Here is a 13,845-nt window from a genome sequence, read left to right as displayed (position 1 = left end):
TTTTTCTATTTTTCCTATGCTATGTATTTTTCTTTTTTATTAAAATTTCATTAATCAATAATTTACTAAAATTTTGTATCAAGGCTGCTCGTCATATTTTTTCGTTATTTCGTTAAACAATTATACGAGTTGTTGATTTTACATTAGAACGTTTCGATCGAATTTTTGCTTCAGTTTTCTTTGGAAATTGAAGATTTATTCTAATTGATAGAGGAATCATTCGCATGGAAATTCTGTAATCTGTTTGTTACGTTAGCTTCGACACGCTGGCGGCTGAGCACCATTGTCTTCGAATCAAACTACTCGGCGACTGCTATTACTGTGTCTCTGGACTTCCGGAACCGAGACCAGATCACGCTCGTTGTTGCGTGGAAATGGGTTTGGACATGATTAGCGCCATTACGTGAGTCTTTTGTCATATTAATTGCTATACGTGCATCCGATTTTTTTTATAGCTTTAATCACTGACCTATCACACGAGCCTCGTTGCTTCACCCTTTTCATCAACTTAACACGTTCATCGCTAATTTTCCCTCTGCAAAACGCTAACCAAAATCACTTCTACTTCAATCGACACTGTTAACGAATTAGCAACGAAAATCCTTTCTCTGTGGTGTTGGCAACTAAGTGAGTGCGGACTTTGTCAATACCACCTAATGACAAAATCCGCAATCACTTAGTTGCCAAGCCAATTTCAAATTGCAATTAAACGTTGCCACTTTACCGACCAACAGCATACGCACGTCCGACCGGCAGCTCAGGCGCGGATTCTCCCTGGCGCCGGCTCTGTTTCGGTTTAGACTCTCCAATACCATTCTTTTCGTCCATCGCGAACGGACAGTTTTTCAAATTGCTATGAAACCGTGGCAGCTTACGAAGCAACGCGATTGACGCGACTGAGCAAGGTACCTTAGTACTAAATAGCAAATTACTGCTCGAATAATGAGAAAGATTGTCGGCGATAAAAACCGATTAATCGGCTGTCGGTCGGTAAGCGTGGGCGATAAAAAACCGATTAATCGGCTATCAGTCGGTAAAGCGTTGAGAAAAATTGCCGATACAAATTATCAAGAAAATTATAAATAGATGGGAAAAATAGATGTTTGGGAAGATTGTTAATAAATCGTTGAGAGAATTTGTCGTGCAACGAAATGCAATTAAACCTTCGGGAAAAGCTTGCGTCTCTTACGAAACGCACTACACGCTCGCTGTACATCCTTCGAAATATCTGTGCGCCGCGGTTGATTTTATAAGGAAAATAGATAGAATACGAGCTTCTTTCGAGAGCTTCGTTCTGAAAGGAATTTACGATTTGTTTCGTTATAAATCGTCATTATAGAATCCTCGAGAGTGACCACGTTCGTTTCTACGGCCACCACCATTCCGAATAACCTTTTATTCTCCAAGGAAATCATTCCTTTGACAAGACTGGATGTTTTTCAGTCTCATAACGAGAATCCACGTCTCGACAGTCTACGGTCTACTTTGACTCGTTTGCTCTGTTTCCGGCTCTTAAAACGCTCTCTCTAACCTGCTTCTTCTGCCCCGCCATTTCTTCTATCATACGACGGAAACGCTATTAAACGACAATTCTGCGAAAATGCAAGCTACCCGTGTAATTTGAAACTACCTGTAGTCACGAGATTAAGAAATAGAAAGGAAAGCTCTGTTTAGTTTCAACGAGGATCTCTGATCGTACGTTCAACGTCCGAGGAATTTTTCAAACACCCTGTATGTCGTAATTTGCCATCGTGTCTTTGTCATCGTATCTATCATAATTATTACCATCATATCTACGCTTAATCCGCTTGCAGGAAAAATGAAGTCCATAAGCGGAATTACAATCGCAGCTGAGAGAAAGAAACGAAATTAACTTTTCGCTTGCAACAAGCTTCCAACGGGATCTGACTTTTGAGAATTTTTTAAGCAGCCTACGTACCGCGATTTCTCACTGAAAATTAACTCGTTTCTCACTGTAAACACAATTCTATTCGCTGACTTTTTTTTACATTAAACCAACTTTCACCGACATGCTGGTCTAGACTGGAGGACTTTTGAAACACCTTGTACATAGTATAACTTCTCATTCATATTTTTGCGTAAATAATTTCAAAGAAACAATCCATCCTCTGTAATTACAATCGTTTGTGACTCGCAGTAACAGACCGTAGTTCTCCATTCTAGAGAAGTCACAACTTTTTGAACACTCTATATATGTATTGGGTTGGCAACCGAGTGATTGCGGATTTTGTCATTAGGTGGTACTGGCAAAATCCGCAATCACTTAGTTGCCAACCCAATACTATAATTTCTCATTCCAACCATACTTAGAGAAACGAATTATCCTTTGTAACGATACTTCTTTTTTTTTTTTTTTTTTTAATTAGCAGTAAGAGATCGCGATATTTTATTTCGAAAGAACCAATGGAAATCCGATTATCGCGATGATATTCTCGATATACTTGACGATAAACTTTTCCAGTTTATATCGAGAGGTTGGTGCGGTGAACGTGAACATGAGAGTGGGGATACACACAGGCAGAGTTCATTGCGGGGTCCTTGGCTTGAGGAAGTGGCAGTTCGACGTCTGGAGCAACGACGTCACCCTGGCCAACTACATGGAAAGCGGAGGAATACCGGGGCAAGTTTCTCTCCTATTCTCTTTTTCCCTCAGCGACGAAATTTCCAAGCGACCATTGGGAAACCAATTTCCATTGGGGAAGAACGTTGTCTCACATCATCAACTTATTATTATTTTCCTATTGTACGCTTTGAATAATAAAAATACTCCGGTGGCGTCCTGAGCGAAACATGTGATTTCCGCGTGGCAGTCAAAGTGTTAATGGACACCTGAGGTCTCTAGTATGATTTCAATATAATTAAAATCGACAATTCAATTGCTAATGATATTAATTAATAACGTGGCGATCGTATGTGGGTTAACAACGTAAAAGTCCGTTCGAAGAAGCTGATAGACAGAAAGTTGTGATTTATTTTTCAAAAACCTCGATCGTAGAACTGTAGCGTGGTGTTGGAAATGACGAGCTGCGATTATTTCTGTACAGACGAGTGCACATCACGAAAGAAACACTGGACTGTCTTGATGGCGTTTACGAGGTGGAAGAGGGCCATGGGGGTGAGAGAAACGCGTATCTGAAGGAGCACGATATCAAAACCTACCTAATTGTCCCCGGAGACACGTATAAGGGTAACTTACCCTCGTCCGGGCTGAGGAAAGGTTTGCCAGCGAATGGCAACGTGTCGAAAGAGATGAGAGTGATGGGACACGGTTCGCAACACGGCAAACAGAACAAGTAACTGGTTCATTCTTCCTTTTACGTTTTCTCCTTATGAAAATAATTTTAGACCAACGCGCGTGGATTTTCTTAAACTTCGTACATTCCGAAATCGTAAGTTTCTTCGGAATACGAATCTTTAATAAGAAAGTTAACTCTTTTCTATTTTATCATATTAAATAAATATCATTATTTATTTATTTGTTATTTCTTAAATATCAAATAATATATTTCTACGGATCGTGTGAAATGATCGATCGTACGATATAATTTCCAAGGGTCGGGGTATCGAAAGAAAAATTTTCGAAACTTAAGTCGCGACGAATGTTTGATTTATGAATTTTCAGTTTTCCAATGTAAGAAGTTTCTCTTGTACGGACCTTTCTGTATCGGTTATTAATCCTGCGACAGATTAGGGTTTGGCGAGACGACCGAGGCGAAAAAGGACCCGGAGGACGAGGTGAACGAGTACCTGATGAGAGCAATCGACGCCAGGAGCATAGATCGATTAAGAGCGGAGTATTGTACGCCCTTTGTCCTAACTTTTCGCCTGCCCGACGTCGAAGGGAAGGTAAATGCAAATTCTTGTCCCCTTCCTGTTTATTTCAAAGATTCGTATTAATTTATAATTCCTGAAATAATTTATCTTTCCTCTAAAAGACTCTCGATAATTCACTGCCGTAAGATCGTGCAATAATTAATAATCGGCTAATAAATTACGCCATTTTGTGTTCGTCTTTGGCTTCCTTTTATTCTTTCATTATTATTGTCATTATTTTTTAACACGTTCACACTAGCGCTGCTATTTTATTTCTGTGCTTGTATTCGTATTTGTAACAAGTTTATAGCATCGAATGGTTATTTGTTTAAATAAATCCTATTTTTTTCAATTAATGTACGTTAAATTTCCATTATTTAAACGTTTTTTGCTGGTATGCACCGTCCGATGGAACGTTCGAGCGTGAGCCACCGGTGGTACACGCCGTCTAATGGGAGACTCGAGCGTGAGCCACCGGTGGCGCACGCCGCTCGTACGTGTTAAATCAAAGTGACCTAATCTACTGTTGTTTAAACGGAATAACATTCGAGGGTTTTGTTCGTAAGAAAACTGAGAAAGTGCTATGTATCCGCGAAGATTTCGAAGAAGAAGAAACTATTTATTCGTAAACCATTTGTTGCAGTATTCGCGCGAAAGGGACAGAATGCTCTCGGCATATTTCGTGTGCTCCGGCTTCGTCTACATGGTCGTCGTGATTGCTATAGCGATCACTCTACGAGGGTAACTCTGTCGTTCTGTTAATTAAACCGTCGATCAACTAGGCTTTGTCCAAATGTCGCTTTGCCTCATATCGAAAGCCAATAATTTTCAAAAGTTTGTAACGCAATCGGGATTTCGGTAAATTCCATTTTATTTCGATTCTACTGAAATTCAACAAGGACGAATACGTAAATCGAAACGTATTCCCGTACAAACTATATTCACAAATTTTTCGGTTCCGTGTCGCTGCTACGTTTTGAACAGCCACTGCTAGAAGATCGAACATGGTTTCTGTTGATATAGTTCGTCAGGAATAGGATAATAGCAGTTAGAAAAATATATAACAGCTAGAAATGAGAAAGGTTGTGTAGAAGGACCGATATTGGTTTCAGTTACGATTCTACCATCTGTTATCGTATCGGTCCTGTATCCGCGTATTTCGAAGTGCTTCTATATCGACAGAAACGGTTCTATTGACCGAGCAAAAGTGAAGCCTCCAGAGGCTTTCATAACGGTTACGAAATTGTATCATTTTTCAGGAGCGGATACTTTTACACTTGTGTGACAGTGAGCACGTTGATCATCGCCACGATCAATGGGATACTACTGGCAGAGAAGAACGAGGTGAGACTTTCGCTCAGACTGTCGTCCTTCTCCGCTATCTGCGAGGAAAAGAATTCTTCGAACGAATTTGAGGAATCGCGTTGCAACGTGCATCGCGAGCAAATCGATCGCGTTCGCTCTTTGGAATCTTGCCACTTCCTCTTGACCTTGAATTCGTGGCGTGATTCCAGGTCACAATGCCGAGGTCGTTAATCGTGTCTCGTACATACGTCGCCGGCGATTACATAATTCGCGGTATTTGTCCCGTACACGCAACGAAAAATTTCGACGAAAGAAGGAAAATCATTGAGAAAATTTCTATGGAATTTCGCTAATCCACGATTACTTCCAGGCATTGGATTGGCAACTAAGTGATCGCGGATTTTGTCATTAACGCCTAATGACAAAATCCGCAATCACTTAGTTACCAGCTCAATAGAATGAAAAATATGATAAAAACGAACGATAGGTTGCACTATTGGGTTTCCTACAAATTTTCAGTGACAGTATTTTCCAAATTTCGTTGGAGAATTTTTATCAAAAAAAAAAAAAAAAAATACTACAAATTAAAGAATACTAGAGTTTTGTAACCAAACGAGAAAGATTTATTTCGACGATAATACACCGTTTCAGAGATTTTCCAGCCAATCTATTCAAAAGAGAATAAGACTATAACTGAAGACTCGAAGAGATGAAATCTTTCAACTACGTAGACGATGTACGTTGACATTCTGTTTCTTTAGAGAGTGCCACGGTGTCTGCGAGATTTTGCGGTGCACGTGTTCGAGAATCGTGGAGTCGCTCAGGTGTTAGCTACGTGTGTCGTGTTTCTCACTTTCGCCACAGCTTTATCACCGTTGGTAAGCTCACGTTATTACAGTACTACACACTATAAATTCTAACATTATGCTAGTGCTCCAAGATAATACAGATCGCTGTACTACAGACATTTGTTGACGTATGTTTATTACTCGCAAGCAGTTTCTTAGTAACGAAAACACAGATAAATCTGTTCACATTATCTCTTCTTTAGGTTCTTCCACCTAAACCAAGAGAAAGGTTTTAGATATCGATGAATGATAGCCGTCTATTGAGATGCGTATAATTTTACGTGCTACACTAGATTAGCTGCGTGGTAGTGATACATGTGTGTGCATATGAGTATGTGCAAGTATGTGTGTGCGCGTCTCGAAAACAAAGGAACGTAAACTGTTCAGTCAGTTAACAGTCTGGTATGGAAGAAGATGAGACAAAGGAAGTGCTGAGACGCGTGTGTCGCGCAAACTCGAGGATTACATGATAAAAACAAGGTTAAGTCGAAGCACAACTATTAATTTTCTTTTTTTATTAAACTCTATTTTTGCGCTTAATAGTCGCAATCGAGTGTACACTGACGCGTATGTAAAAATCAAGTACGCGACTGGTCTAAGGATAGAAACCGGTAAACATATGTCGACAATTCTAAGGATACAGAATAAATGAAGTTTTACCGACCATACTCTGTCTGAGAAAAGCTAGGGGTGGCTGTGTCTCAGAACACGGCACCGTCGGATTTCTTGATGACAATTTTGGTTAGGAAAGCGAGGGCAGTAGACACCGCTTCCGATTGGATAATAAGAAGGTTGCTGGACCTGGAAGGGTTTTAGCCGCCCTCCAGAGAAACTTGCTAACGGAAGATACCGAACGTGAAGGAAAACCAACTTTCCCGTGTCAGCCCGTAGCAAACAATAAATGTAAAGGTGCACTTAAAACGAAAGATACTCGTTTGGTCGTTGAAGGACCGTAACTATGAAAATGCCAAGACCCATGGTGGGCCCTTAAGACCATTGAGGGTACGCACCAAAGATGCGTAGACATCTGGCTACCATGTTGCCCTCGGTGTGCGCCCTGGTCTCTGATGTGGATCGATGTTACACGTGCTAGCGTATCGATGAATATCCTTGAAATCGTTTATCGAATAAATATATAACTATTTTAAGATAAATTCTAAGCGGGAACTTAGTGTTCCTATAGCATTATTTCGGCAATCGAGATGCAAAATTATCAACGCCATCTAATAATTTGCTTACGATATAGCTTGAGCAAGTAGCCTATTTGTTAACAGACTGTGAATATCGAACGCTATATTGCTGAATGTCGTTCGTTGTTTAGCTTCGTCTGTATTGCCTATCACGTAGTGACATGGACGTACAGTGTAGGAGAAATCTACTGTAATATCAACGATTGCAGGCATTCCAGCAGCTCGGTATAGTATTGTCTGAAAGCTGGTGTAATTCCTCAAAATCCGACAGAATCTCGCGCACCGTATTATTAGGAGAAAATTCATGAGAGTGGCTATCGATCATCATTTAATACTAGGTATATATAATGAAATAGATAGCTATAGCCATCATCCATCATCGACGAATCTATAAATCCATTGATCTGGCAGAGAATATGAACGACATTGGCCTACGATCTCATTAGAATTCCATTTTTCCTCCACTACTTATCAGATAGAAAACTATTAAAACACGTATAGAGTATTAATGAAACTAAGTATTATGAAACTAAGAGAACTCTACAAGTTTCTTTTCTATTTTACAGGTAGAACTTTTATACAAACTACTGATAAAACTGTAATACTATTGCCGTGCCTACAGGAATTAAGGTTTTTAGATGATTAGCAACATATCATGGATCTAAAATAAATTTTAATATTACATTTATTTGGTCAATTGGTTTTATTTTAATATTCACAATTGGAGGATTAACAGGAGTAATATTATCTAATTCATCGGTTGATATTATCTTACATGTTACATACTATGTAGTAGGAGATTTTCATTATGTTTTATCTATAGGAGCAATTTTTGCAATCATTACAATGTTAATTCGTTGATATCCATTAGTTACTGGATTAATATTAAATAAAAAATGATTAAAAATTCAATTTAATTCAATAATAGCTATACCTCGACGATATTCAGATTATCCTGATTTAATTTCTTCTGTTGGACCTATAATTTCTATAAATAGAATACTATTCTTAATTTTGATTATTTTTGAAAGATTAATCACTTAGTTGCCAATCCGATAGAAGCTATTTGCACAAAGTTGTGTCACGTACAATTCGTCAGCGAACGAACCGAGAAATGAAAGTTCTATCGAAACGTACATTTCGTCAAGGTGATATTAGAAAACACTTGGAACATTACGGTTAGATTCCTAAGTATATATAGTACGAATATGTAAAGACGCGATGATACCAAACTTGGTGAAACCAAGGTCAAGCGTAGCGGAAACCAGGCGTCGTTCCTCGACTCCTGCACGCCAAATAATTCAGCAAACACGGTAAGAGGCTGATTTAAAAATAGCTGGGGATATATTTGGAGCTTGTTCGAGATAGACCTTTTATGGCAACAGTTTTAAATTTGGAACGTGGGTGGCAAAAATTGCCAAGCAGCTAAATATAAAAATACATGTTAGTGGACGAGTGCAGGGAAACGTTGGAAAAGCCAGTTTCTAATCGAAAGGACAATTAAAAGTACACAACATAGGACAATCGATGGATGATTTTGCATTTTACATGGTTCGGTTTCATTTTCACCGATCGTTCGATCGAGAAAGAGGAACTTTTTAGGAGGAAAAAATTGGAAACGCGATGGAAACCGATTGATTTGTTTTTCGATTGCAGGTAACGCTGGAAGATGGTCACGTGTGTGGGAACGTGACGTCTTCATTGACCGAGTGGCCAGATAATTCAAGCGTAACGTTCCAGAGTATCGACACGCCCGTCGATGTTTGCTATTACACTGTCTTTGCTGACGTAAGTAACTGTGATCGATTCGATGTGCCCAGCCGCGAAGCTCCACCTTGAATTAACTCGGGATTAACCGGAAACGCGATGGCTGCTACTTGTGTGCAACTCAGACCGCGTTCCCAAGCTACGTCAAAATCGTTTCCATGCACATGCACGCGATTCGATGACTCTGTGCCTTAATCTAACTTCACTTTACACGAGTTTACACTAATGAAGTTTGTATGGATCTTCAAAGATAATTGCACGAGTCTAAATCAAGCTTGCTCTGACCTAATCCTAGTGAAACTGTACCATCAATCGAAGGCGAAATGAGCTATTTATTCGGTTTGCTGATTGATGCAAGCTGATTAATTCGAGCGGGACAACACTTTTAAATCGAAGACAAAATGAGTCGAGCCTAGGATTAGTTAAACTTAACTTTGTTTGAGATCTTCAGCTCAGCCATACCGATTCAAACCTAGTTAAATTAAGCCGAATTATGTGAAACCTAGCTATACAAATCGGGTCAAACTGAATCGAACGTAGTCAATTCGAATCAAACTGAGTCAAACCTAGCTAATTCGAATCAAACTGAGTCAAACCCAGTTGAAGTCGAGCCAAGGTGACCCAAACTTAGGCAAATTGAGTCAAACTGAGTCAAACCCAGTTAAAGTCGAGCTAAACTGAATCAAACGCAGCTAAAGTCGAGCCAAACTGAGTCAAACGCAGCTAAACTCGAGCCAAACTGAGTCAAACCCAGCTAAAGTCGAGCCAAACTGAGCCAAACCCAGCTAAAGTCGAGCCAAAGTGACTCAAACCTAGACAAGTTGAGCCAAACGCAGTCAAACCTAGCTAATTCCAAACCAAAGCGAGTCAAAGCTAGCTAAATCAAGTAAACGAGTCAAACCTAGCGAAGAGAAGTCAAAACGAGTCAAATCTGATTGAGCCAGGTTGTAATTTAAAACGCCTATTATTGCTATTCCTGTATCTGTGGCCCTATTATCCCTAGATTTCTGCATCTATACGTAATAACACATTAATTTCGTATGATATATGTTACAGCTTTTCCCGGTACTAGTGATGCTAGTTATGATAACCTGCGCTGTCTATCAGATTTTAACATCGGTGTTCAAAGTAGCTATACTAAGCCTAGTAGTCGCTTGCTATTTATCCATCAGCATCTACGAAGCCATACACGAAAGAGATGTAGAACTGACTGGAAGATGGTTAGCAGGTGTTCTGGTGATTTTCTTTATGACGTGTCTCATTGCTCATTCCCAACACACAGAAGCTACTTACAGGTAATACCTTTCACTCGCAATAAAATTAATACTCAGACCCATTAACAAGTAACGGTTTCATCGTAATCTTACGAATACGATCATTTCTCTAAATTTGGCTGAATTTTTTGGAAAGCTTACAAATTGAAATAAAATGCCAACATTCCTGCCAATCGCTATTTCTTCGAATTGGGAAAAATGACGAATGAAAAATGTTGGTAAATGCAGGTTGGACTTCTTATGGAAGTTGCAAGCAACCGAGGAGAAAGAAGAAATGGAGCACCTGAAAGCCTACAACCAAAAGCTGCTGGCCAACATACTTCCGGAACACGTGGCTGCCCACTTCTTATCTACGGTTAATTCAGACGTAAGAACGTTAACAATCTATAATATTTATACAAAAGAAATCGTATAAATTTTATCGGGCGATAATTAGGATTCGCGAAGACCAACGAAATCTATGACTTCCTCTATCGTAATTATAGTAAACTATGGAACTAATATCTCTGCTACTGAAGATATCTCGTATCTGCCACTTAATAGAAACTAGAAAAACAAGCGTTGAAAATCTCAACTCTGATATTTAAACGAACTGTATTCAATTTCATAGTGGGAAATTGGGTGTCCCCATATTTTTAATTGGATCGCGACTCTTCTCTGCCCGTCAGCTTATCGACATTCTTCCATGTAATTAACGATTGCAGGAATTGTACCACGAGCAGTGCGACTTCGTTTGCATAATGTTCGCCTCGATACCTAACTTTTCCGAGTTTTACGTGGAGCTCGAGGCGAATAACGAGGGCGTCGAGTGTCTCAGGCTGTTGAACGAGATCATCGCCGATTTCGACGAGCTTCTAGCTGAAGAGCCGTACAAATACATCGAGAAGATCAAGAGCACTGGTGCCACGTACATGGCTGCATCCGGTGAGAACCTACACCACCAGCTATCCCTTTCTTTTTTTTTTTTTTTGTACACCTCTCCTCTACCCGATTACACTATTCAACGAGGCACTGATTAAAATTCGCAACGTCGTATCTCCTGTGTTTCTCTTCCTTTCTCCTATTGCTACATATTTTTTAATGCCAACAGAGGACCAGCTTTATCTTTTTCATGGAACAAATTACGTATTTTCCGTGTCACGGGCTACCAGTCTGTTCTATACTGTTTTTTTTTTCTTTTATTTTTTTGCTTATATTTTCGAATCTCTTCGGCAAATCTTTCGCGACCTAGTTTCTTGTATTGTTTGTTTCGTTTTTCGAAAATTCTGAATTCTTCGTGATGAAACATTGGGAAACATTTTGCAAGTTTTTTTTTTTTTACAGAAGAATTGGGTATTTTTTAAAGAGATCACATTTTCTCATTGCCGAATATTCAGCGGTTCAAAGTATATGTTACGTTAGTGGTAATGTACTGCGTTAAATCTGTGCAAGCGTCTCGTTGTAAATCTTTTTATCGGAAGAATTCGAGCATTTTCCTGGCAATTTATTTTAAGAGAAAAGAGAGGCCCGGCAATTTTTAATCTTCTAAGAGAATTTTCCTTTGTACTCTTTCGGTAGGATTAACGAAGAACACCTGCGACATGAAAGATTACAAACACGTAACCGCGATGGCAGACTACGCGCTCAGGATACGCGAACAGCTGGCGTCTGTTAACGAACACAGCTTTAACAACTTCCGATTGCGTGTGGGCATCAATATTGGACCGGTAACGTCGATCAATTTCGCACTAGCTGTACGACACTCATCGAAACATCTACTTTCGTCCAGAACTAAACACTCAGCAAAATTCTATAAACTTCAACAGAACATGAGTATTAGACAAACTCCCTGAAATTCCTCTACTCCGAAATAAACTTCAAATCTCCTACATTCTAAAAATTGGCTAACCTCGACGAACCAATTTTTGAAACAAAAAAACGTGGTCCTGGTGAACAATAAAACGTGGTAAATATTGGGTTGGCAACTAAGTGATTGCGGATTTTTTCGGTTCCACCTAATGATAAAATCCGCAATTACTTAGTTGCCAATCCAATATATCCAAACCAAAGATCGAATATTAAAAAAAAAAAAAAAATGAAACCCCATTAAACAAATGTTCGAACCTATTCTGATATACGGTGAACCGGATTCCAAAATTAAATTTCCACAAAAGAAAAGTCCCAATAAACAAACTTTTCCTCCTTTCCTCATATACGAAAGAACTTAAAAAAAGAACAAAAATAAAACCCCATTAAACAAATGTTAGAACCTATTCTCATATACGGTGAACCATAGAACGAAAAATTTCTCCGGATTTCAAAATTAAATTTCCACAAAAGAAAAGTCCCAGTAAACAAACGTTTCCTCCTTTCCTCATATACGATAAAATTTAAAAAAAAAATGAAACCCCATTAAGCAAATGTTAGAACCTATTCTCATATACGGTGAACCATAGAACGAAAAATTTCTCCGGATTTCAAAATTAAATTTCCACAAAAGAAAAGTCCCAGTAAACAAACGTTTCCTCCTTTCCTCGTATACGATAGAAGTTAAAAAAGACAGAAAGAAAAAAAAACATTTGAAAAACGAGTACAGAGTAAAAATCAAATTTGTTCGGGAAGAAATCCCAGTGGATGATATATTTTTTTTGAACTTGTTCCAATGTAGGTCGTCGCCGGGGTGATAGGCGCCCGAAAGCCGCAGTACGATATTTGGGGTAACGCGGTAAATGTGGCCTCGAGGATGGAGTCTACAGGCGTGTTGGATGGGATTCAGGTCACCCAGGAAGTTCGCGACATCCTAATCGCCAAAGGATATCCGCTCACCTGTCGTGGTACCATTCAGGTGAAAGGCAAGGGTAGCATGGTCACTTATTTCCTGGATGGTCCTCGTGAGCCAACCAAGGCCAGCAATATCTACAGCAATAGCAACGAGGAGAAAATCAGCTCTGTGACGAATGGTAATTTCGATGGACCTGTCTCGCCTACCGTCGACGTCTGAACCATCTTTTTATCTCGTACGGTCCATAGGGACCGAGAGAGAATTTCTGCAACGAGAACAACATTTTTCTGTAGGGGAAAAAATATTCCTATTTTCCGGATGTGCGAAGAATTTTCGAACGGCGACAAATGACGGTAAATGAGAAAAGGATACGCTGTCTTTTGGCTGATGTAATCAGCTTCTGGATTCAGCTTTGTAATATCTTTGCTGAAGCAAAAAAAAAAAAAAAAAAATTTGAGGAAAGAAAGAAATCCAAAAGCAAATAAAGAAAATGCAAAATTACGCGGAGGAAATCAAACGAACTCTCAGAGGAAATTCGAAGAAATCAAAATTCAAAGGAATTTAGCTTTTTAACGAAAACACGATCGAACGATAGTTGCGGCAACGTTGCAATGAGAAATCATGTTTATAGACACGAGACAGACAGACGATAATAATCGTTTCCTATATCGCTCCGTGTTCTTTCTCCGATCGATAGAAGCAAGGCAAATTCATTGGAAATATAAATAATATCGTGTCTGAAGTGGAAGACGAGAGTAGAGATCAAGATCCTATGCATAGTATTTTTCCAAACAGTCGAATCATCTGTACACTGCTTAACCGTTAGAAGATTCAGAGAGGAGAAGTTGGAATGCAGTTTGGAAACT

The 13,845-nt window shown here is 39.3% G+C and overlaps 1 protein-coding gene across 2 annotated transcripts in view; it reads left to right on the top strand.

Moving 5' to 3' along the window:
- LOC117216992 (adenylate cyclase type 6) overlaps positions 1-13,416 on the top strand; it is a 90,246-nt gene extending 76,830 nt beyond the window's left edge. Inside the window, exons 10-22 of one of the 2 annotated variants that reach the window (XM_033464221.1) lie at positions 257-403; positions 2,483-2,641; positions 3,066-3,314; positions 3,708-3,867; positions 4,478-4,575; positions 5,094-5,178; positions 5,901-6,017; positions 8,834-8,965; positions 10,001-10,239; positions 10,447-10,585; positions 10,923-11,142; positions 11,776-11,924; positions 12,866-13,416. In XM_033464221.1, coding sequence (XP_033320112.1) covers positions 257-403; positions 2,483-2,641; positions 3,066-3,314; positions 3,708-3,867; positions 4,478-4,575; positions 5,094-5,178; positions 5,901-6,017; positions 8,834-8,965; positions 10,001-10,239; positions 10,447-10,585; positions 10,923-11,142; positions 11,776-11,924; positions 12,866-13,198 — 2,227 coding nt within the window. In that variant the 3' untranslated portion in view covers positions 13,199-13,416. The remainder of the gene's footprint in view (positions 1-256; positions 404-2,482; positions 2,642-3,065; positions 3,315-3,707; positions 3,868-4,477; positions 4,576-5,093; positions 5,179-5,900; positions 6,018-8,833; positions 8,966-10,000; positions 10,240-10,446; positions 10,586-10,922; positions 11,143-11,775; positions 11,925-12,865) is intronic. The other variant, XM_033464223.1, reaches the window with a different exon arrangement.
- The last annotated feature ends 429 nt before the right edge of the window (positions 13,417-13,845 follow it).

The sequence above is a fragment of the Bombus bifarius genome, unplaced genomic scaffold (assembly GCF_011952205.1).
Source record: "Bombus bifarius isolate JDL3187 unplaced genomic scaffold, Bbif_JDL3187 scf7180000007974, whole genome shotgun sequence".
Lineage (NCBI taxonomy): Eukaryota > Metazoa > Arthropoda > Insecta > Hymenoptera > Apidae > Bombus > Bombus bifarius.
This window is presented reverse-complemented; position numbering and strand designations above follow the sequence as displayed.